This window comes from Rhinolophus sinicus, chromosome 8 (assembly GCF_057876585.1).
Source record: "Rhinolophus sinicus isolate RSI-liver-muscle chromosome 8, RSI-T2T, whole genome shotgun sequence".
NCBI classification, from domain to species: Eukaryota; Metazoa; Chordata; class Mammalia; order Chiroptera; family Rhinolophidae; genus Rhinolophus; species Rhinolophus sinicus.
Genome location: NC_142508.1, coordinates 48,749,992 through 48,774,603, shown reverse-complemented (window position 1 = coordinate 48,774,603; position 24,612 = coordinate 48,749,992). Strand labels below are relative to the sequence as shown.

The 24,612-nt window shown below is 48.3% G+C and overlaps 1 protein-coding gene across 3 annotated transcripts in view; it reads right to left on the bottom strand.

Annotated features, from left to right (window-relative positions):
- The window catches only part of ANKRD27 (ankyrin repeat domain 27), a 49,663-nt gene that overhangs the window by 14,460 nt on the left and 10,591 nt on the right, over positions 1-24,612 (bottom strand). For all 3 annotated transcript variants that reach the window (XM_074314441.2, XM_074314440.2, XM_074314443.2), the window contains 19 exons: positions 19,279-19,389; positions 17,250-17,406; positions 16,374-16,528; positions 15,885-15,944; positions 15,746-15,799; positions 15,583-15,648; positions 15,419-15,495; positions 14,644-14,765; positions 13,498-13,576; positions 12,884-13,016; positions 8,838-8,930; positions 7,567-7,694; positions 6,970-7,052; positions 5,938-6,053; positions 5,428-5,520; positions 4,021-4,218; positions 2,092-2,151; positions 1,880-1,999; positions 778-822 (listed from right to left, as the gene is read on the bottom strand). In XM_074314441.2, coding sequence (XP_074170542.2) covers positions 778-822; positions 1,880-1,999; positions 2,092-2,151; positions 4,021-4,218; positions 5,428-5,520; positions 5,938-6,053; positions 6,970-7,052; positions 7,567-7,694; positions 8,838-8,930; positions 12,884-13,016; positions 13,498-13,576; positions 14,644-14,765; positions 15,419-15,495; positions 15,583-15,648; positions 15,746-15,799; positions 15,885-15,944; positions 16,374-16,528; positions 17,250-17,406; positions 19,279-19,389 — 1,950 coding nt within the window. The remainder of the gene's footprint in view (positions 1-777; positions 823-1,879; positions 2,000-2,091; positions 2,152-4,020; positions 4,219-5,427; positions 5,521-5,937; positions 6,054-6,969; positions 7,053-7,566; positions 7,695-8,837; positions 8,931-12,883; positions 13,017-13,497; positions 13,577-14,643; positions 14,766-15,418; positions 15,496-15,582; positions 15,649-15,745; positions 15,800-15,884; positions 15,945-16,373; positions 16,529-17,249; positions 17,407-19,278; positions 19,390-24,612) is intronic.

Sequence of the window (24,612 nt, the reverse complement as noted above, 5' to 3'; positions counted from 1 at the left end):
ATTGTAAAACGCTCTGGCAACAGGCCTTATTCAGAGCTCCTAATTTGCTAAGCACCTAATTTACTCCTCCTTTTAAAGTGGAAGACATACCAATTCCTCTCGGGAAGCCACAGGCAAGCCAGGGGAACTGCCTGTGGGAATCTAATGAAGGTTGTCTCCACTCTCCAGCACTCTCAGGATGGAGGTGCCCTGTGACCTGACAGCGAGGGTTAGGACAGACACCTTCCCTGCAGCCAGGCCATCCTTGCCGGGTGCCAACCCAAAGCAGCCAGCACCATCTCGCCCAGATGCCTGCTTGTGCGTCCTGGGAGCCCCCAGCCACAGCCCTCAGCTTCCTGGCCCAGGCATCACAGCCGTCCACAGCTTCCACAGGGCCATGTGACACCCTCAGGGCTCTGCCCTCGCTGCCACCCCTCCTCCTCGCCCACGATCCTGTCTGCTCACCTTGCTCCCTGCTAGTAGGCCCGGGCTCTGGGCCCACACTCTGTGAATTGGACATGGGCTGGTCTCCTTGCCCACAGCTCACCACCCTCCCGGAGTACGAATGTCTAAAAGGCAGGGATGTGCTCAGTGTGTGGCTTTATGTCCACTTGCCTCATTATCTGCGGTGGAAATGTCACATTACCATTACGCAATATTTATTAGATGCACGACTTTCTATGTGAACGCGAACAAGGAGGCCACACAGCTCCTCGCTGAACTGGACACAGGAAACACAGGAAATAGCTGTTTTAAACCGAGAGCAAGCTTTTTGTAAAGGCACTTCTAAAAACTCACCATTTCTAGATCTCCATCAGCAACGGCTCTTAAAAGCTTTTCTACCTTAATAAAAAGAAAAAGAATGTTAGAAAAATGATGTTAATAAAATAATAAAAACAATATTCTGAACACCTAATAGCTTTCATTTGTCTCGATTCGTGGAGTTTCAGCATCTCATTCAGTATCTCTCACACATACCCCTCACACTGCTCAGATAGGAGAGGGTGCCAGAGTGCGCTGACCCACTACCGTTTAAGGTCTACAGAATAACACTGCTTATTAATGTGGCCGAGACGGATGGTCACCTTGAAGCATAAGCACTTCCTAGGAGGCTGGACCCCTTCAGAATGACATGTATTCAGCTGTCATTATGTTAGCTGAGGGGTCAACGAGGGGGACGCCCCACCCAAGAACCATCCCAGGTCTGTGTGAGACTTTGGAGAGTGTCTCTTGGTTTTCTTTGCTGTGCTTTGACATTGAGCTAAGCTTACTGGGCCCTCTAAGAGCAGGTCGGGGGAAGCAGGGGATGAGGGGTGGCAGGTGGAGTCAGTGAGGGTTCCCCACCCACAGGTGAACAGGCAAAGGATTCCTGGCACGTCCATGCAATGGTCTGCTCTGTGGGCTGACACTGGACAAGCTCTAAGACAGATTAAATGAAAAAAACAAACAAAAACAACAAAAGACTATAAATCAGCTTTTACAAAACACAGTATGTGACTGCATGTAAATGTACAGATTTTGCAACAAGTCAGGAAGGACCCCCATCAGGTTAATGGGGGGGCTTATGGAGTGGGAAGTAAGGGCAGAGAAAATTTACTTTGTAAAATGGTCTTAAATCAGTGGACCTATAGGTGACTTTCATTGCACTTTTCTTAGAATATTCTCTCTCTCTCTCTCACACACACACTCCCCACAAAGCAAAGGCAGACCAGGAAGGGCAAGCAGGGTGAGAGCCATCTGGGCTCCTCTCCAGGGCACTGACCTCTGCCACAGCAGACACAGCTGTCCCAGTGACGACGAGCAGGACGACTGGCCAGCCCTCGTCAGGCAGTGGCTCTTTAACTGGCGCTGGACACGGGCCGTGCAGCCCTCCTCCCACCCGCCCACCTGGGAGACTCACCTCTCTGTAGTCTTTCTTGGGCTCCTCTTGTCTGGAGCTCAACGACAAAGAGGAGAAGCTGGAGATGGAGGACCCCTGGCTGATGGACTCCCCAGAGTGCTGCGGGGGGGGCACGGGGACCTGCAGCAAGGGAGCCGGACAAGGAAGAGACAGGTGAGCGCCAGGAGGCCCTGGCCACAGGAGGGCCAAGGGGCACCGCCCTGTTCACTTACCTCTGAAGACTGCTGCTTCCTTTCAAAGGACAGATGATGGGCTTCCATGACAGACAGAATCTAGGAAGACGGAGGTGACAAGTACTGAACGCGACAGGTCCCGGAAGCACGGTCACCCATAACACCCCACTGCCTGCCCATCTCCTCGGAAGGTCAGACAGCCCAGCCACACCCTTGGACAGACAGAAACCAAGGCCCGGAGTGGGTGGGAACTTACTTAGGATCCCACTGATTAAGGTTGGGTTTCCTTCTGCCACCCCACTCCTTCTGTCTGACGGGAGGAGCTGGTACTTCCCATGAACGGGCTCAGACAACAAGAGAAGCCCGGCCACAGGAGGGGCCTCTAAGGCTGCCTTGTACAGCCCCGGGCTGTTTGTCCACAGGGATAAAGTGTGGCTTTCCCCCTGGCACCCGTGGGTCTCACGCAGGAACAGCTCAGAGCCGAACCATGCAGGCAGTTGGTTCCTTCCCTCTGTAGACCTCCCTTGGGAAGGGGACTTTGATGGAAGCTACAGTGGCAAAGGAGCCCGCAGCTTCTCAAGGCCACCTCAGGCCAAGGAGGGCACTGCCCAGTCCTATCAGCTCTGGCTGCTACAAAGCTGAGACCCTGTGCGTGCACGGGAAGTATAGCTCAGGCCCCCCACCCCACCCCAGGTAAGGAGCAGAGGTTAGGACCTCAAACACTGAGCTACGTTAAGTGGTCTTATTACACACACAGAAATAATGATAATAGAGAGAACAGGAGGAAACTTTAGAAGGTGATGGATACGTTTATGGCATAGATTGTGGTGATGGTCTCACGGGTGTGTACTTATCTCCAAATACATCAAGTTGTACACAGCTGTACCTCATTTACTGCGCGTCACTTTATTGTGCCTCACAGATGTTGCATTTTTTACAAACTGAAGGCAAGACCCTCCACCAGCAGAAAGATTACGACTTGCTTTATGGCAATGTTCACTTGACTGCGGTGGTCTGGAACGAACATGCACTACCTCTGAAGTGTGCCTGTGCAGTAGGTATGGGCAGCTTTTGTACGTCAGCCATACCTCAATAAAGTGGTTTTGACAACGGTGCTTTTCTCAGAAGACCATGTGAGCACATGGAAAGAGCTCCCTAGGAGATAGTTAGGAACCATAAAAGGAAGCCAGGCAACCATCAAGAGGCAGAAAGTAGGGCCTGAGCAAAGGGAGGCAACTGGAAACCTGTACTGAAACGGAATGGCTTATGGGAGCCACACGTCTCTGATGTTCTGGACACAGCAGTCTGAGGACCTGGGGCTTCCGGTGCACATGGCCTGTGTGTCCTCTGGCCATTTGGCCGGACATGCTTCTCTGAAGGCAAGCCTTCCACCAGAGCTGCTGCTGGGAGAAGGGCTACAAAGAACTGGTCTCTCTGAGCTGCCCTCAACTCCCACCCACTCTTGAAGAGAGCACTTTCTCATGTTGCCAAAAATTACATGTTTCCAGAAATCACGACCAGGAAAGGATGAGTGGTTCATTAACACATCACCCAATGATGTTCAAAACTGGCCACATCAGAGGGACATAGAGCCCTGACCCTCCCTGCTCCCTGCCACTTCCCCTTTCCCGGCTGTCCCTGGTTGGTGCCATTGTCCCGTTTGCATCCACTCCATTTGCTCATAAACCAGCAGCACTCAGAAGCCAGGGCAAACTCTGCTGGGAGTGGAATAACACAGAGAAAACCTGCTAGGAAAACTCAAAACAATATGAATAAGTAAAACCCATTAACAACCACGTCCCAAATGCAGCAGAGAGAGTACAGGCCAAGTTGTCCTCAGGCACTAATGCAGCTTGTCCAGCATGCCAAGACCTAATCTGTGGACATTGATTTTTTAAAAGCCATATTGCTGCTTTGAGATTTAAAAAGAAAAAGAAAGAAAGAAAAGAAAGGAAGAAAAAAATCTACCTTTGAGTTTAATGCACACTTGAGGGGAGTTTCTTTCAGTCTGTTCTGGATCTCTGTAGATGCTCCATTTTGCAGCAACGTCTCAATGATGCCTTGGTAACCCCAACGCGCAGCGATGTGGAGGGGAGTGTCTCCTTTCTCGTTACCAACATCCAGTCTGCACGACTGCACATCATAGTACACCAAAGCCTTCACACACTGCAAAGAAATTGGGAAACACCATCCTTGAAACTCACGTGCCAAGCCTCAGACAACATCTGTGCGCTCCACAGCCTCGGTCCACGTCCCAGTTTGATCAGGGCTCCACTCACCAAGCAAATGGACAGTAACAGGGAGCTATAACTCAAGGGTTCCAGCTTACCTGATGAGGACACACCATTTTTTCCAAGAACCCAACTGCCCAGCAGTAAGAAATGGCTACATAAACTGTGACGTATCCATGCGCAGAAAGAAGTTACCACAACAGGCCTGAGGCCATAGCCTGCTCGCAAGGCTGACCCCCGACTTGCAATGTTCCTCGGGGGCTTGGATTTGGGGCGGGGGCCTACAATCCTCTCACTGATAAGAGGAGCTCATTGTGTCTGAACTGTTTGTACAATAATGTGGTTTATGCTGAACACCTGCTTTCCTTCTGGGAGTCCAGAATTTTGGTACATACTAGGCAGAGGGTGTTTTTGTGGCACCTCCAATAAAACTCTTGGGTTCTGAGTCTTTAATGAGCCGCCCAGGTGGACAACACTTCAAATGTGTTGTCACAACTGACTGAACCAGGGGCTGGTCTTGGGAACACAACACACGTAACTGATCATTGTGTAGCGGTTAAAGAACGGGCTTGATTGATATTTATTGACCTAGAGGATTTCCGTAATGATTGTTTAGGAAAGCAAGTTGCACATAAACGTGTAGGGTATGATCTTGTTTTTGCACATCAACCACCTAACCCAGCTTCAATCCTACGTATGTCTAAAATCTTCCTGAATATTACTATGAAGAGAAGGGGTAGGGGAAGAGGAGAGAGAGAGTGGTTAAGAAAAAAATAACACACACAGATAAATAGTAAGTGAAAATGGAAATTATAAAACACCTTGATATAACCATAAAAAAGTAAAAGGTAAAAACTGAATGTGAACAAAGGTAAGACCCAGATGGCAGCAGGGACGACTGAAAATGACTGAATTTTACGATAAGATAATGGACAATTATGTTTCAGGTGTGTTATTTCAATATAACATCTGTAATAAACTTCAAAATTCTTTTAATAAAAAAAACCAAACAAAAAAAACCCAAAACACACACTACATCGTCCAATCCTCACCAACATGAACATACTACACCGAAATAACCAGAAATTCACATTTCTCCACGAGTGAGAACGGCTCGACAGCCAAGAGCAGTGAGGACACTTACGTCTTCGTGGCCGTGAGCACAGGCCAGGTGGAGAGGGGTGTTGCCATAATTGTCCTGCACGTCGGTGCTGGCTTTGTAGTGCAGCAGCAGCAGCTTCCAAAGGAGAGAAGAAACCAGATGACCAAACAGCAGCAAGACCGCAAGGCCCAGCACATGCTTCCTCGGGAGGTGAGGCCTGGAGTCTCATAAGGGGGCGGTCACCTGCTTCCCCTTTCAATCTTATTTACCTACACTACAGTTAAAATGGTAGCATCACTCTCATTCTTCCTTTTAAAAAGTGTAGAGATTACAGTCTACAGCCCCCCGCTTCTTCCCTGGATTATCAGCCATTTCAAATCTTGACCTAACAGTTTTGTGCAGCGGACGCCCAGGGAGGGGCCTCAGCCTTGTGGCCGAGGCACAGCCGGTGTGGGACAGAGAAGCGTGGCTGGCACGATTGGAAAGTCAAAATGCAGAGCCTTGCTCACCTGAGTGAACCCACAGGCGTGGCACTGTCACCCCACTGCTTACCGTCACGCTCTGATAGCCCTTCTGACACGCGAGATGAAGTGGAGTTGAGCCGTGATAGTCCGTGGCGTTCACCACAGCGCCTTTGGAAACCAGGAGGTCAATGAGGGATGCCTGCCCTACGGCACAGAAGGACTTCAGGATGGAGAAGGAAAGAGAAGACGCTTTCCAAACCCTAAGCGTGAAGCCACATGATTTTACCCTTTTGTTCCCTGGCGTGAAACACGCCCAGAGGTTATTTTTCTGCTTGAGAGGAACCAGAGCTAATGTCAAGTCAGACTGTAGATTCAGGGCACTTTGGGTGGCTCTTAGAGGGGACACGGCTCCAGTCCACTTCTTAGCAACAGAGGGTAGTGGAAAAGAGCCTCAGATGTCCACAGAAGAGTCCATGCTTTATCAATTCACAGGATGGAATATTGTGCAACCATTAAAAAAAATACTGACAACGAGAAATGTTCTTATACATTGCCAAGTGAAAAAAAAGCACAGAAAGAAAGAAAAACAGAAAAGAAAAAAACGCATACAGAAAAGTATGATTCCCCACAATATCACATATTTTGTACTCATATACACACGCATGTGGAAATTCCAAACACTCATAAATCAAAATTGTCTCTGGCAGATAGAAGGATAGCAGGCGATACTGGAGAAGTGCTGTGTTTTCTACTTTGAATATGCACTTTAAAAGACAGTAAAGGTATTTTTTTTAAAGAGATGTAAGAACCCAATTCTAAGACCATTGGCATAGCTGGGACTCAAGCCTTCCCTCCCTAGCCCACTGGCCCAGGGCAGCGCCAGGGGTCCACACAGTGAGAGCAAGGACATGCACTCTTCTAGCCTGGAATCAGCACATCAGGCCTGTGGACCGTCTGCTACCTTCTCTTCCAGGAAAGCCCCGGGGGTGTGCCGTGAAGCAGCCCTCTCCACCACGCCAACTCACTGCCCCCCAATCCCGTCAGCTGGCCTCTGCTGGGCCACCCTTGGCTCCATCCCTTTGCCCTGACAACCCACAGATGCCAACCCAAGACCACATACCACAGAGGGCAGCCACGTGGAGTGGTGTATGACCCCTGTCATCTCTGGAGAATGGAGTGACAACTGAGGGATCATTCAGCCTCCTAAAACAGAGAGAAGATACAGAAAAGAACACCCTAGGGATGGCATGGTGAAGCCTTTCCCTGACAAGGCTGGGATGTCAGGGTCCTGGCACTGGAAGCTGGATCTCAGGGTCTGATCCAAACTGGGCCTCTCCCACAGTGCCTTAGAGATAATCCACCCCTTGCTCAGTCTCCTGCAGGGTAAGGAACTGAGGCATCTAGTTCCAGCATCCCTCACCCAGCCCCACTCTTCTCTAGGCCTGGGCCTCCACTAAAACAGCCTGACAAGATTAAGGGGCCCTACACCTGCCTACCCGGGCATCCAGCCCAGTGGCATGCCAACTATTTTTACATCCTTATTCCATCTGATGCTCGAAAGAGGCAGAGATTACTGCCCCCACTTTATAGCAGAGAGAGTTGAGTGCAGCCAGGATAAGTCCTCATTCAAAATTGCATGGCAAAGAAGTGGAAAAGTTCCATCCAGGCCCCGGTACCCGCGTCCAGGCACACTGAGCCTCCACGAGGCCCCTCTTACCCGGAGACAAGTTTCTCACAGTCATCACAGAAGCACAGAGGGTGGCACATCTTTTGGATGGTATCTTTATCTTGGTCTTCTTGGCTCAGGAGTCTTTCCACTTCTTTCTGGTTCCCTGAAGCAATGTGCTGAAGAGTGACATCCAGGATACTACATCAATGTTAAGAAATCATTTGCTTTCTAAGGCGTGAATTCTTTAAGCATCCTTGTAGAAACACGTATATATGGATGGATGAAATGATTTGCTCTCTGGGGTTTGTTTTAAAATAATCTGCGCGGATGGGGAAAGTGGGTGGAGGGAAGAGATGAAACAAGGTTGGGAGATGGGTATACGGGAGTTTGTTCATCATACCAGTCTTTTATTTTTGTAAATGTTAGAAATTTCCATAATTAAAAAAATAACATGACAAAATTCCCACAGCAACAGGAGTGCGTGTGCGTGTGTGTGTGTGCGTGGGGGGGGGAATACAGCCAGAGCCCCGGTGTGGATTTTGACACCTCACTAGAACAAGCCTCAGGCCGGTCGTCTTGTATTCTGACAGAGCCTCAGTTTAGGGGGAAGGGAACAGCTGCACTTAGCGGGAGACCCCATCAACAAACAAACCTGCAGGGCTCAGCCCTGTGATTCCTGGGATGTGCTCCCCCAGAGAGTGAGATGTGCTGGGGAGCAGGCTGGCCCAGGAGGCTTTCTGGGCCTCCACAGAACCCACTCCGGCTCCAGGTGGCCACCTGAGGAGGTCCGCCCTCACCCAGCCCTTGCTGACTACCCAGTGGGGCACCATGACAGCCTCCCAGCAGTCTATCAGATGCGCATGTGCTGCCACATGATCAAACAACCATCATGACACCCATACCTAACGGTGGCCTCCTGGGCCAGCGCATGTGCACACAGACACCTGCCTTGTGGGGCTCTTGGAGCCGAGAGAGGCATCAGTTCTGCAGGGGCCACCAGTGAGGCACCGAGTTGGCCTTGAAAGACAAGTTGCGTTTCACTGAGCTGAGACAGGACAGCCAGGGCAGGGGGTTCCACGCAGGAAGGCCCAGTGTTACCTGTGAGCCACCAGCACGGCTCTAGCGCAGCACACGCCGGGGCAGGGGCAGACGTGCCGAGGCCACTCATCAACCCTCGGCTTTCCTACCACCCACTCTGAGCACAAGACGCGCTTGTGTTGAACTTCGCAGACCACCCTGTGGGTTCTGCAGAGTCGCCAGAGCGGCGGCAGATGACGTGTCCTCACGTCTGTGCCCACAAGGGCTTCTTGGGGCCTTACCTCAAACAGGCAGTCAGTAGGGGTGGAAGTCATCTGAGACAGTAAGCTCATCCTCTGCTTAAGGAACAGTCTGTCACCAAACCCCTCGGACTCCTGCAGGAGAAACCCAACAATCCGTTTTATCACATGGGATGGGACGTTGGTGCAGATCCGTCAGAAGAGGGGACCCCAGGAACAGTCCTCGCCATCTCCCCAGAACAGAGCAGCAGTGCCTCGCGGCCGCCTCACTGAGCTGGAGAGCTGACCCTCATCAGGCTGGAAGAAGGGTTTCCTACCCATCTCTTCAGGAAGTGGTGGCTCTGACGACCATTTCCCGGTGGGGATCTGGGAGAATGGCGGCACGCCGGCTGTACGTGCGTGTGGAATGGGTCATCTCCAAGTGCGGAATTTAGCACGCATACACCATCCTCCTCCAGATGGAAACCTGGATCGTCCTGGCCTCCTCCTCTCAAATTTCTGTCCTAGTCTGCATCTCCCTATCCCCTGCCATTTTATCTGCGGTCTACAGACAGGAAACCCATTTGACAGGCTGCTATTTCCCAGTGTCCATCAGCAGGAGAGAGAGGGGTCTTGCGTTTTGAACATATTTACTAAAATAGCAAACAATATGGCCACTGGCCTGAAGTCCAATAAGATACGGGGTCCAACCCAATTAATAAAGTCAGCTCTTCTATTGCAGATAATGTTTACCTAGATACAAAAATCTAAAACTGTATCCTTACTTTATGAAATAATTTCTAGCAAGACACCTTAATGCTCACTTGAGCACCTGCAATAAATGGTCTAATGACAAATTAACTTCCTTAAAAAGAGTCTTGGTGGGAGGTAAAGGGAATTTTTTCCAGCCAGCTACTGCCAGAAGAACTCACCAACACTGACAAAATGGTAGGATGAAGCTCTCTTTATGGCCTTCAAAGTTCTGACTCAGAGGTCCAGCTAACGACAGAGGCAACAGCATCTCAGAGAAGGGACCATTTCTGGGGTCTGCTGTCAAGCCGGTTCCCTCACACTGACTTCCCTAAGAGGGTTTACTTGGCAAACAAACGCCAACACCTCAGAATTAGCGCCATGTGTGCTCCCAGCTGCTAGACCCTATATAAAGCTCTAACAACCTGTTCTGTTCAATGATTTATAGCCAAGCAGCTTAGGGTCAGAGAAATAGCAAAGACATTGTTCAAGTAAATTCAGGGTCCTTTCCTCCACTCTGGGTAATTGTGTGAAGAGCAGTGATGAAGAGAGGGGTCTTCTAGGACTGAATCTTCAGGGAAGAATGAGCTACCAGAAGAAACAGCTTATCAGATAAGACCTATTTGGGAATGGGGTAAATGCTATTTATTGAAAACCCGGTAAAGTGAGAAAGACCAGAAACGTGCAAAGCTAGAGCAGAGTACAGATTCTGTCAGGGTTCTCCCCGCTATTTTTTTGGTCCACAAAGGTAAAACTAGAGTCATCCCACTAATGTTTATTTTCAGAGAGCTAAAAGTCTTTATTTATGAGACTTTATTTAAGCTTTTATGCCTAAAGAATATAGCTATCTCAAGTATGATTCTATCTTGGGGAGAAAATTTTTGTGAAACTACATTATAGTATACAAAAAGCCGATACAAAAACATAATTAAATATACTAACAATCAGCCCTTAATGCTTTTCAGAAACCTCGCCTGCTGTATGGAGATACTCTTGGGCTCCTTCCCCAGGAAATGAAGGACATCAGTACATAATGGTCTCAAACATTTCTAGATGGAGCTGCAGTGCTGACAGGAACGAGTCGGCAGCTCCGGCAGAGGCCATGCCACAGACAGAATCCCAGTGCTGGCATCACAAAGACAAGGAAGCCACGACACCTGCTCCATCAGTAAAGGGAAGAGCATCTCTCACGCCTGACCCCCTCAATACCCAAGGGATGGGCTTCAGATCCTGCTGTAAGGGTGACGCACACCTTGTCCCATCCTCTGACAGGACCAACCACCTCCCACCTGGGAAGGCAAGACCAGGGTCAGATGCCCTGACAAGAGGGGTACCCTGGGCTGTGTCCCATCACCCCTGCCAACACACGCTAACAGTCATCCTTGAGGCTCTCCATGCAGAACGCACCGGAGAATCAGGAAACGGAGACACCCAGATGCAGGGGTAGTAGGAGAGCAAGAAAGGGCACCAGTATCACTTTACATTTCAAAAAGGCACTTTCAAATACCCCATTTGATTCTCACAACCACCTAGCAAGAGATGAAATATACAGCAGTATCCCCAGTGTAGACAGGAAGATGGACAGAGGCTGAGAGAGACAAACAGACTTGCCCAACAGGAAACAGCAGTGCTGGACTTAAACCAACATCACCACAAGAGGGGCCGCCCCTCAAACAACCCTCAATCCCACTGGAATATTTTCTGAAGTGAAAGTAGATGGGGGAATCCGATTGACATTCTTTGGTCAGCCACTTCCTTACACTCTGGCCAAAGGCCTTCGAGCGTTAGCCTTCCTGCCTGCATGCTATGGAAAGTAAGAAAGCAGGGTGGCCATGGGACAGCATGGGGGCAGCAAGGGGACAGGAGGACCTTCAAGAGGTAGACACTTCCCTCCAGCTAACAAGGGCACCCCGGCCCCGTCAAGGAGCATCTGGCAATTTCTCTGCAGGGTGGTAGAGCCAGGAAAGGACTGATCTCTCAGACCAATGACGGGGAAAACACCAGAAGGGCAGGGTCACCACAGAAAATCACTCCAGGCACCATGGGAACAACACGTTCCTAGAACCTCACAGAAGACAATTTTAAATCAAGAAATCTTACTCCCCTAACTATGGAAGTGAGTGGCAATTGATTCTGCAGACACCTGTGCAAAGCAGAATGCACAAGCATATTCATTCTAGAATGCTAATGATTTCCTCCTAAATTACAAATCACTTTTGCAAGAGTCACAGCCAGCCACATCTGAGATGAGCTGGACAGCTTCTAATTTCATGTGCATACATGTGGGCGGTCAAACCGGAACCCAGACAAGAGCAGAACTTAGCTCTTCAGCAAGCACCTGATAATGTCGAGCTACGTGCCAACAAGTGCAGCATAATCTCAAACTTGGGTTAAAAATACGATGGTATAGGCACAGAAAAAAAGACATATACCCAAATGTTAATGCAAGTCACCCCCAGCCAGCAAGTTTACAAAAGGCTTTTGTTGTCTTCCCTGTAGTGTTATATATTGCAACTATTGTTTATAAGCAAATATTAGTCTTCTAATCAGATAATAAATAAAACTGTTCTCTTAGGGGGAAAACCGTTTATAGTTCTGTATACAATTTCAGTTACGTAAAGTATCCATGGATAGGAAAGGCTGGAAAATACATAAACATGTTAATATGAATAAATTCAAGGAAACTGCTTTTACCCGAGTGCCCCTGTCTGGACAGGCCTATTATATTCTTTTCCAGACGTTTTAACTTATCACTGTTTTGGGAGATTCTAACATCATTAGAAAATTAGGATCAAATGAAGGTTCAATCCTCATGACTCTCGGTTTGGAGTGAGTACAGAAATCTTTATCATGTTTAACTTTGTGGTTTCTCTGAGTACAGTCACGTTTTGCTGGTTGGTATGTAGCGAAATAGGCCAGTAATGCAATCTTGGTTTAAGAGCCTCCCAATTCACATAGACATGTAATCGCCTCCCCTAGCCAAAGCTCACCAACCAACCAGGAAAATAGCAATAAGGCCACTGAGTCCTAAAAACTGCAAACATTACTCTCATTTCTGGCCCGTCCTGGTCAAGATATCTAGATTCAGTTTCTAGCTTCCCCTCTGCCCATGCACCTTTGAGAACGCTGAGGACAGATGACATGAGACGTGAACCATGTGAGTCCCAACGAAAACCTACCGACTTTCACAACCAATCAGGTGGTTAGTGTTCAGTGTGTGGGGTGGCTGTCAAGCCTCCGGGCCCGCAAACAGCTGAGGCCCCATTCTCGGGAGACAATTTAAGAATCCCCTCTCCCCACACCAACCTCAGAACCCGAGGACACCCACAAAGAAAGGCCAGCGCAAGAGGGGATCTTACAGGTGGTTTAACGGAGAGGCTTCCTTGCCGAATATACTCGATTGCAGCCTCAACAGAAGTCAAGCAGTACCCCAGTTCATCTTTTGCCGAGCTGCTAAATCTGAAGTTTTTGATATAACTCAAGTTTGCCATCCTAACAAAAGGGAAGAAAAAGGTATTATTGTTGTATATGCAGTTAACACCTGGCTCTGGTGACTGAAGTCGAATGTCTCCAGGGAGAGAGGACTGCCGCCCCCTTGCTCTCTCTATTCAAGAGTGTGTGCAATTAGGAAAATAAGTTAAAACTACTTTGTTATTTTCCTGGAATAGGCTAGTTTTTAGAAAGCTGATTATTGTAAAATGAGCGGTGGGTTCCTATGGGAAGAGGCTGGGCTCTGGGGCCACACAGAACTACCATCAGCCTGCCGCTGCGTGTTCCAGAACGAGAAACATGAGCTCTCTGGGCCTCAGTTTCCCCATCTATGAATGGAATGATAGCCGCCTACTGCCGAAGGAAGGCGGGGGAAGCACCGCACCTGACTCATAAGAGGTGCTCCATTTCCTAGTTACACTAAACCCATCGCAGTACAGTGCCAGTGCCGCCATTTTGAAAAAGTATTACCGAAAAGTATTACCAATTAGGGATCTCTGTTTTCACAAGCAGATACAACAGGACTGATAGAAGATCGTCAGCACACATAGTCTCCAAGTTAACTGCAAGGGGGAAACACATGTTCAAAGCCATCACGGGACTCAAACAGATCAGCAAGAGTAGCAGCTCCCCACCACCATCCAACCCACAAAACCACAATCCAGTAACATTACCCATCAGAGAGAAAGTCAATTGCACAATTTCCTTTACAGTGTCCTGAACAGATGTCATATTTAAGAGGAAAACGAACGCTTAACATGCTCAGAACATGTGCAAAAGAGAGGAACACCAAGCAGACAACCTCTCGCCACCTTCCTGGATGCAGAGTCCAGGGCGGCCAGCACCGGGGGACACAAAGCCACGGTGAGCCCAGAGCCACCGCTGAAAGCCTATTTCCTCCTGAGATCATTTCTCTCTTACACTCGGTGGAGTCTCATGCCCACATGTCGCTTGACTTTATTATTTTTGCTTTGAAATTTTAAGTAACCCATTCACAGGGTTTTAAAATTCAAACAGCACAAGAGAGCAAACTGTGACCGCCCCTCCCATCCCTGCCACCAGTCTTCTTTCCCAGAGGCTATCGCTGTTGCTTCCTGCCTAGCTCTGCAGAGACAGTCTGAATTCACCATCAGATGTATGGATATAAGCCGTCCCCTCTTTCTGCGATGCAGTTGGAAGCGTACCACGTACACTCCCGTTTATTTTGCGTAATGTGCTTTGCAGAACATCCCCCATCTTCACACACAGATTTGCCTCCTCATTACTTTTTTTGTAACTCAATTTGGTTTCCTTTTTATGAAGGAAAATTTTAAACCTACATAAAATGAGGGAGAACAGTCGAACGAACAGTCGAACCCCCACATACCAAACACCAGCTTGGCTCATTTTGGAGGCTGCTGTGCCTCTGCCACCATTTTGTTACCTTAGCCATGTCAGCCCCACCCCCCACCACCATCAGTGGGCACCCACTCCTCAGAACAGACCCCGGGGCACTCACCCTGGCGTGTTGGCTGCACATAGGCCCATCTGTACGACCGTTTCAGACAGCACTGCTCCTTAACAGACCTTTGCATCTGGGCAGAGGTATCTGCCCCCCCCCCACTTGCCAGGCCCCTTCCCCAGCACAAACCTCTCTGGCTAGGCGACTGTGTAATTAGCTGCACCACCTTCCGTAGACAAACCAACTTCTGTTGTGGGGAGGTACGTTTGTTCAGTTGAGCCAGTTCTCTCTTTGCACGAGGTATGTTGAAGCTGCAAAGTAATTTGGCAAGTGACAACATAAGACCAGTACGAGGGCTCTTCTTTGCCATCGTGACATACCTTCGACTTACATTTCTTACCGCAACCCTAAGTCATGAAAAACAACAACAGAAACTCAGAAGCTATCTGACTCAAGTCAGGGGCAAAACACAACAGCTTTACGTGTCCCATTCAGACTGCCTGGTGACACAGCTGCTCCGGAAATTAGAAAAAACAGAAACCAAAGAAACCCAAAAATCCTTACCCCAGAGTGAAATAGCCCAAAGGAAAAAGAAACATTTAAATATACACACTTTAGACATTTTTGTATCCTAATGAAACTTAATTCAAAAGGAGGTGCCTCTTTGGCAGGGTTCCCTCAGATGGGCAGGTGAGATGTCTGCGTGTAGAACCCACCTGGTTGGGTCATGTGCCCACCTAGAGACCAAGCGTGCAAAATCTCAGGCTCTTTAGCTCCCACCCAGCTGGCATGTTAGCAGACAGGTGCAGGAAGGTGACAGCTACAAAACAGCCATCTGCCAATGTCAGCCCTGTGTCTTTGGTCATAAATAACTGCACTGCTCCTTGGTACAAACCAAGTTCAACCGGGAGAAATGGCGTCTCGGCCTCTGAGGGTTCCGAGCTGCTGCAGCGCGAAACCTTACCTGAACTCTGGTTTCACACCAATATCTTTCTGCTGAAGATCTTGAAGGCTTCTTGTGATTTTGTTAAACGCGGCATCCTAACAAAAGATTTTAACGAAGCTTCAAGTTTCTTAGAAAGCAAAGAATGAGGCTTCCATCCTGGCTGATGAAGGTTTAGAACCTACCTCGCTTGCCTCCATGGTCCCCACATATTTAAAGATCAGATCATAAATATCGTGCTGGACGTACATCTGTGAAATCAATGGACCCCAGGTCAGGGCATGTGGGGGGCAAAGGAGAGCCCAGGGCACTGCCGCCTTCCCTCCCCTTGCTGCTTTGGCCTCTTACCTCTACCGCCTGCTTCATCAGGTTCATCTGGGCCTCCTGCCTGGCAAGCATTTTCTAGAAGGCAAGAGAAGTACAGCTAGAGTGTGGATTTGCGTGTGGGCAAACTGCAACTCTCTGCTTTGAAAGTCCTGCTGCTTACCAGGTGAGAGTCCCTCAGAAGCTGCTGGAGGCATTTGGTGTAGAGAGCATTCACTGAGTCCTGTGCAACAGAGCAGAGAGACACGTCACTCGGAATCCGAGGCTGTAACATAAAACCCAGGACGCACAACGGGTCCTGGAGTAAGGAGAGCATTTCACAGAATGTATTTCCCGGGTGACAAGCTTCAAGTGCTGATGCAAGCTTATCAAATGAATGATGTGATTGCTTTCAACTTCCTTCTCCTTTAGGTGTATATGTATTAAGAGTAGGGAAAATTTCCTCTTGGGGTCAACACAGAGAGTAACGACATTCATGTATTCATTTTTATACTTCTCTGTGATTTTTAAGTTTTCTACAGTGGCTTGTAGTACTTTTATAGTTAGAAGGAAACATTTTCAACAGAACTTCCAACAGCGGAGGCAGCAGAGTAAACTGAGAGGGATGCCAGGGCTCTAAACTAGTCTGGCAAAGCGGGACACAGCTACTGACTATGAGATGACGGAGGCTCTTCCTTTCACATTCCCTGAAGGCTCGCTGGAAGGAGGCGATGTTCCTGTCAAATCTGTCCGAGTGTCTTCCCAAAAACTCTCTCACATCTTCAATGGTTTTCAAGGAAAAGGGATCTGAGGGTTTTGAAGGCCCTTCTGAAAAAGAGACAGAGGGTCAGGCTGGCTGAAACCTTCACTGTTTCCTAACGGGAGAAGTCCCACTTCCTTTGCCCTGCTCCCCCGACGTGTGGGGCCCCATCTTCCAGGGGAGGAGGGGGATAACCTTATTTCAAGATATTGCCCGAGGGCGGCCCAGTTACAGGACAGCCTGGGGTCCAGAGAGCCTGGTTTTCTTGAAGTCCTTTCCTGGGACAAAACCTGGACTACTTGAGACCATGGACATGACCTGTGAGGCTTTGGTGAAGAAGCCCTGATTCCTGATAACACGAGTCTCCAAATGCATTTGGTACATTGTTATCTCAATCTCCTGGAGCAACTGAAGGATTATTATTCATTAAATATAATACAATCTTAAAGAGGCACAATAGTGGGGCTGGGTGGGTAATAACGTTGTATGAGCTAACGCTGAGGCCCAGAAACAAAGCCAGGCTACCACTTGGCACAACTGTACAAGGTAACATCTACCCTGAGGTCTATGTGAACATGCCTCCTGGAATTGTGCAATAGCCAATCTGTGCAACCATACACAGCAGCCCCAATCCAGATCTCCTTAGCTCAAGATGACTTTTCGATTAAGTTATGTGGGGAATTATATAAACAGTGACGCAGGTTTCTAGTGGGCTCTTGAATATTTTATGGGATGTTTATAACAGTTATGTCAGCAGGAAGTTCAACAAACACATTTCTCCCACAATACCTGAACTCTCTTTCTTTTCCAAAGGATGGGCTATACACAGTAGGCTGAAACTTTCTTCCTTTTCATTGTAGAATGTTTCTTCAAAGAGAATGGGCACTGAGAGAAGACAGGCGAAACCAGCTCCTAATTTAATCCTGTTTCCTTGTATAAACACATCCTGGAACAAGAGAAGAGTCACTGCACCATCAGCCAGTGGTGACCACCACCCCTGGTGGGCGTCTGGACCTCAATGGAGCACCTCACCCGACGTGCAGCCTTTGCTCCAGTGTGGGTTTGCAGGGGCAGGACCACTCTTTTATTTTACTTGTAACACTAAAATGTTTTTCTTTCCTCTTTGTTCACCCTGTAGCTGTGTCTAGGTAGTATCCTGATCCTTTTTAAATGTTGCAACAAAGGAAGCACTCAGGTGTTCCTTAGGGTAGCAGAAAACCTGCACCCCCCAGGAAAGGAAACAGTGAGGCTCTCCTATCTGAATACGAGACCACAGTGACGGTGCTGCAGTGCGGGTGGGGCTGGCAATTGCACACTGCTGTGCGCCCTCCATGGCTCACCACGCTGGCCATGGCCGGGTGCGCAGAGCAGACCCACCATGATAAGCCCAACTCTACTCTCTTTGTAGATTTGGGTACTCCAAAGAGAATAAATAAACTGACACGGGACTAGCAGCTGTGGTGAGCGGATGCTTGGCAGAAAAACAGCAGCATGCCTCGTGAGCCACAGGGCTGCTGACCGCTGAGCTGGAGTCCAGGTCACCCCATGTCCCATCTTTTCTCTCCCCCACACAGTACCTGTGCGTGAGCCCCGGCTGTCAGGCCCAAGGGGCCAAGACCGGTGACAGGGGAATGTGGCTCCCTCCCCCAACCAGGGGCAGGCTGGAGACTGGGGACCGTCCTGACTAGGAAAGGAACCATCCCACTCTCAGAAACTACCTGTTTCCACTTAAAAATAAGAAAATGCATACTCTAAAGTTAACACTGACAATGAGACAGATTGACATCACGTGCCTCCTGACAAGATACACTGAGAAAGATACAACACCCTTCAGAGGCATTCCTACCAAAAATGCGTAACTGCTCATCTAATCACGAGGAAACATCAGAGAACCCACACTGAGGGAGAGCCCGCAAAGCAAAACAAAAATGTCAGTGTCATGAGCGACAAAGACAGACTGAGGGACTCTTCCAAATGGAAGGAAACTGAAAAGACCAACTGAATGCACTGTGTGATCCTGAACCTAAAAAGAAAAAAGAGGGTTTTTTTTTGGCTATTAGTATAATTAGTATATTTTGTATAAGGATGGTATGTTAGAGACCATTTTTCTATTAATGTTAAATTTTCTGATACTGATCACTGTGCTGTAGTTATGTAGGAAATACACAGTAGATTGTTTTGGAGTAAAGGGACATGGTGTTTGCAACTTATTCTTTCTGGAAAAGGTTCAGAAAAAGCAATAATATGTGTATTTTACACACACGCACACACACACACACACACACACAGCTTGCCCAATCTATCTAGAAAAAACAAATGTGGCCAAAATGTTAATAGTTGACTAATCTAGGGGAAAGGTGTATGAGAGTTCTTTACACTTTACTGAAACTTTCTGTAGGGTTGAGATGATTTCAAACCAAAAAGTTTTTAACAAACTAAAAATTTGTTCCTGTTGTCCAATTTGTGGCTAAGAAACCAACGAGCTTTCGAGGTCACTGGGATAAACTAGCTCACTCTGACAGGACCTCGTCGAAGAGTGTTCCAGTGCCCAACTCACTGGCAGGAACCCCATGGGCTGAGGGAGAAACGCCCGGCCCCTCCTCACACTCCCAGGCCAGGGCCAGGGCCCTGCTCACCACCACCAGCTCCTCTTTCCTCAAAGGCAGAGGGCCTTCCAACCCCACCCCACAGGGCTGCTGTGTGTGTCAAGGCCATTATTTAACATAGATGTGAAAGGGTAAGAAGCAGGATTCTCTCCCCTCCATCTTGCCCAAACACTGAGTGAGCAACCCTGGCTGACCCACAAAGAAATGAATACCTTTCCATTTAAGGTCTGAAAGTGCTCCTCCACTGGTATCAAAATATAGGACTCAAACTGACAAGTAGACTGAACATTGCTTGTCAGGCTTCCTTTGCAGGGTACTAAGACCTGGAAAAAAAGAATTAGGGTGAATACGAAGGAACTGTGTAATTTATTAACACAACTTCCGCAGAACAGGATGTATCTCCAAAACCACTCCAGCCGGAATTGCAGTGGCAGCCAGCTGACAGAGAGAATGCCTGGAGCCACCTGCCAAAATGGCAGCAGTCGCTGCCAGCTGACTTAATTTGTTGTCACTGTGATGGCCCACACAGAGGGAGGTGGCACGAGTCCTCTTCCATCTCAGACCTGCAGACTGGGGGGCTTGTTCCCACCCCTGAGGAGTCCTTCCCACAGTTAATCCCAGGTGTCCCACTTAATCCTCAGCAGGCTCAGGAATGATTCCAGATGGAGAGGGTAATTTGGAAAGCACAGAGAAGTGAAACTAAAAAGTCACTCGCAATCCCATCACATGAATCATAAACGTGCCACACAGCCAGTGAGTGGCAGAGTCGTGATTCAAACTCCTGCCACGTTCCCGACCACTGCCCCATTCTGCTCCTGAAGCCAGGGCTGGAAAAACAGCCCAGTACCTGCCGGAGTTTCCTCTGCAAAGACACCATGAAACTTTGGAGCCTGCAGGAGCAGCTGCCACCAGGAGCTTCCCCAAGCAGGTTAAAAAGAGCCTCTGTCCCCACGGAGGGCACGCCAGCTCCTCACAGTAGAGAAGGAAGCCCTTGATGGAAGAACTCCAGCCTGTTTACCAAGCGGCATGACCCGAAAATCAAGACCGAAGCAGGCCCGGATCTAGATTCAGCTACCAATTTCAGGAACCACAGAGACCAGCACCATGGTCAATGCCACCACGGGACTGCAACTGGCAAAAGCCAGAATGCAGGAAACGCTACAGGATAAATGAGCTGGACAAGTGAATTGCAAGGAAAGAAAGAAAGTGACGAAAGGGGAAGATATAATTAAAGAGAAACTTAAGACTGCCGATGATTTCACAAGTCTATATACATGTCAAAATGGATCGCAGTTTACACATTAAGTATGTGTAGCTTAGTGTACTTCAGTTTAGCTCAATAAAGCTGGGAGAAAAAGAGAGACCTGAAAGACCTATCAGTTCGAGATAATGTGTGGATCTCCTGTGAATCCTGATTTGAACAAACCGACTGTAAAACAAACAAACAAACAACAACAACAAAATGAGGCAATTTGGGAAATCTGAACAGTGACTAGATACTGATAATACTGAAGAATTACTGAGGAACTTTTTAGCTGTGATAATGGAATGGCACTGTAGTTATTTTATATTTTTTACGAGTCCTTATATTTGAAAATACATTTATAAACATTTACAGATCAAATCGTATGACTACCTTCTATAATTTTTCTGGGATTTGCTTCAAAATAATCCCGTGGCTGAGAGTGGAGGGCACGAAGGAGTAGAAATGTGGCCATGAATGGATCACTGTTGAAGCTGGGTGACGGATACATGGGGCCGATTGTATTATTCTTTCTACTTTCATATGCTTGAAATGAAAGATAGTAATTTTAAATTTGAATAAAAGTAAAACTTAAAGAAAGAAAAGGGAGGCCCTCAGGTATGAGCCTGAACTGAGAAGCAACTTCAAGATTCCCGGGGACCTCATATCATAGCAGCAGTGAACAGAGAGACAAAGGAGACCCTGGAGACCTGAGAGTTTGCCACGGGCAAGGGGACATCAGGAACCGGACCTAAGGGATGCTTAATGCCAAAGTCAGAGAGGCCAAGAGATGGTCCCCCTCCAGCTCTGTGGATGAAGGAGTCACATGAGGAAGGGCCCCTGAGGGGCTGGGAACTTCTGAGGTGCTTGGGTGAACTCCACGCCAACTGTGACTGCATTCTATTGACCGGTTTACGAAAGCCTCTCCACTTCCCTCACTTGCACAGAGCATGACTGGCTCCTACTGCACTGTGTCCCCATTCCCCAGCCTACCACTCGACACACAGTAGGTGCCCAATCGATGTTTGTTGTGCGAACAGAAGGCGCTCCGATTTTGAGACCCCCCAGTTTTCAGGCTGACAATGCTGCCTGGAGCATTTTATTGCAAGCAGAACCAGCAGCTGGCTCCCTGTGGCTCCGTCCATCTCTATCAGAGTTCTGAGTGCCACTGGGAGAGTAGGGGGAGGAAGCCAGCCACGGGAGAGGCTGCGGGGGGGCAGCTATGAAACTGCCCGAGAGCGGGGAGGTCGAGTGCCTTGGAAGCTCATAAGACGGAGCTTCAGACTACTTCTGGAGTAGGTGTCACGGAGTTTTAACAGCCTCTGTGGATGCAGTACTCAAATTTTAGAGTTACGGAGATGGCTGTAAATTGGAGACCTGCTCATTTCAAAGGTTAACGATAAAACTTTCTATTCTAGCCCTTTTGTAAAGAATTTTGAAAATAATAGTAATTAAAGAAAAGACAGTAGAATAAAGGCAAGACTCAGCATTAGTGACACCTACTCCAGGGAGCCCTCCTGACTCCTCCCCAACTGGGTTACGTACTCCACGGGAACCCATAACGACTTCTGTACTGATATTCATTCTGCTGTCCTACAGTCTGTTTCTGAAATTTCCTGAAGGCATGCTGTGTTCCCCACTCATCCGTGTAACCCTGGGAACCCAGCCTAGTGCCTGGCACATAGTAGATACTCAATAAATGTTTGTTGGCTGGATCCTGAGAACTGGAATAAGGCCATCAGTGCCCTTAGCGGGGCTGTCTAGGTATTTCACTTGAAAGTCAGTTCTCCGGAACTTGTAAGACAGGCTGCTAGGTTCCCAAGCCAGTGCTCAACAGCCTACCTACTCCATAATTAAGGCCCAGAATGAAAGGACCACATTTTTGTAATTTTTGCTTTTCCTATAGGCAAATGGGCCCACCCCCAGTCCACCTGGGAGAGGAGTTGAACCTCTCCCCACAAGGAGTCTGGAGGACTCTCCCCACAAGGCCCCATGGACAAGAGCCCCAGGGGTACAGCAGGGTTGCCCAGCCTGCTCTGAAGAAGCCACACTGCATAATTAGCTGCATGGTTGTAAGAAAAGGGGTGACTATTTAGAAGCAGCGTGTGGGTGTCACAGGTCTCTGTAATTGGATTCTGGGGAACATGGGGAAAAGAGCTTCTGCTGTCCAGTCAGAGAGCAGATGATGGCAAGACGCGCCGGCCTGGACACAGAGGCATCCCCATCAAAGGAAAGCGTGGGGAAGGAAGTCTGGCTCCAGGAGGGGTTGGGGCAGGTAGTACAGGTAGGGGAAGCAATCAAGGTGCATCTCAGCTGCTCACATGGTCACGTGAGGCTGAGGTGGCCCACAAGCTTGGCTTGTAGGGAGAGATGTGAGGGGCAGTTAACCCTAAGGGACAAACATGTTTAAAAGTGGCGATTTCAGGGGTGGCCGGATGGCTCAGTTGGTTAGAGCGCGAGCTCTGAACAACAGGGTTGCCGATTGGATTCCCACGTGGGCCAGTGAGCTGCACCCTCCACAACTACCATGTTTCCCCGAAAATAAGACCCGGTCTTATTTTTGGTTTGCTCCAAAAGATGCATTAGGGCTTATGTTCAGGGGATGTCATCCTGAAAAATCATGCTAGGGCTTATTTTCCGGTTGGGTCTTATTTTCGGGAAAACATGGTAGATTGAAGACAACGAGGTGCTGCTGAGCTGCCGAAGGGGCAACCGGATCCTAACAACAAGATGCCGGTTCAATCCCCGCATGGGATGGTGGGCTGCGCCCCCGGCAACTAAGATTGAAAACGGCAAGTGGACTTAGAGCTGAGCTGCGCCCTCCACAACTAGGTTGAAGGACAACGACTTGGAGCTGATGGGCCCTGGAAAGACACATTGTTCTCCAACATGCCTCAATTAAAAAAAAAAAAGACAGAAAAGTGGTGATTTCACATTTTTTAGAGTTCAATAAAGGACTCTGATCCCTAGGGTGGATTCAACAGTGGCCAAATTTAGCTCAGTGGCCAAGCCCCATAGAAAGAAATTCAGCTTCACCTGCTGAGGCCACGTGGATCCCTCAGAAGTGGCCGAAAAGATGAGTACTCTTCTGGAGGTGAGTGGAATATTCTTTTTCATTCAATCAACAGATGTGAATGGAGCATGGTCATGAATGAGGCAGGGATGAGCCAGCGCTCCCATCACACAGCCAACAGGGGGCAGGCGCTAGCTAACAATATCAGACGGGCTAAGCAGGATACCCATAGCTCTCTCCTTCCCACCACTGCTGACTTCAGCTGAGAAGTTGGCCTCGCTGATTCTTGAGTCCACTGAACAAGGCCGAGGAATTCTGTGCTGCCCAGTGCAGGCCCCAAGCAGCAACTCGTGGATGCTCTGGCTCTCAAGGAGTAAGGGGCCTAGGGAACTCGGGGTGGCAGTTTAAAAAGAATCTCCTATTCCTCGGGGTACCTGAAAGGAAGGTGACCAAGATGCCAAGCTTCTTACTCAAAATTCTCCTTTTGCTAATGTGAGCTTGAGTGCGATTCCACAGCTTGCTGCTGGAAAAGCACCTACTGAGTGACAGAACTGTGCTAAGTACAGGCAACACAGTGGTGAGCAAGGCAGGCAGGTCCCACAGAGCTTCCTGAGAAACAACAGCGTTCCACAGTGCGGCATTTTTAAAAAGCAAGAGAAAGTTACATACATTAATACACTCTCATCTAGACGGTATTTAAAAAAATATCGTAGAACAAAGACAGGAAGGAAATCTTTCCCCAATTAGGTCAGGCGTTCCCAGTTACTATGACTGCTTTGCATCTTGCACTTTCTCTCTGTGACATTTACCACAACTGTAATTAGTACGTATTTGCCCAGAGAATGACCATCTCTCCCACTGGAATTTAATCCTCAGAGGAGTAATGATGGGGAAGGATATTCATACGTTCTGCTGAATCCCCAGCATCAAACACAGTGCCATGCCTAGAGTAGCATTTAATAACTAGTGTGACCACAATAGATGACAATGAACGTCTCTGATGAGCTTCTATTAAATTTTTATTTTCTTTGGCAATAGCTATATTCGCCAATTTTTTTTTTTAATAACGAACTTTATGACTTCTAAAATTCAAAGGGAAAAAATTCTGGGGAAAATGTATGAATCACAAAATCAATCATGAAAACTGGAAGGGACATTAAGAAATGGGGCTTCTGCTGGCACAGGGATGGACTGGGTGGGGTGAAAGTACCAGTTTTCCAGAGAGGCAGCAGAGAACCTGACTTCAACTTGGGCTAAACTGACTTCTCCCTTGGTTCAAATCAGCAGTCA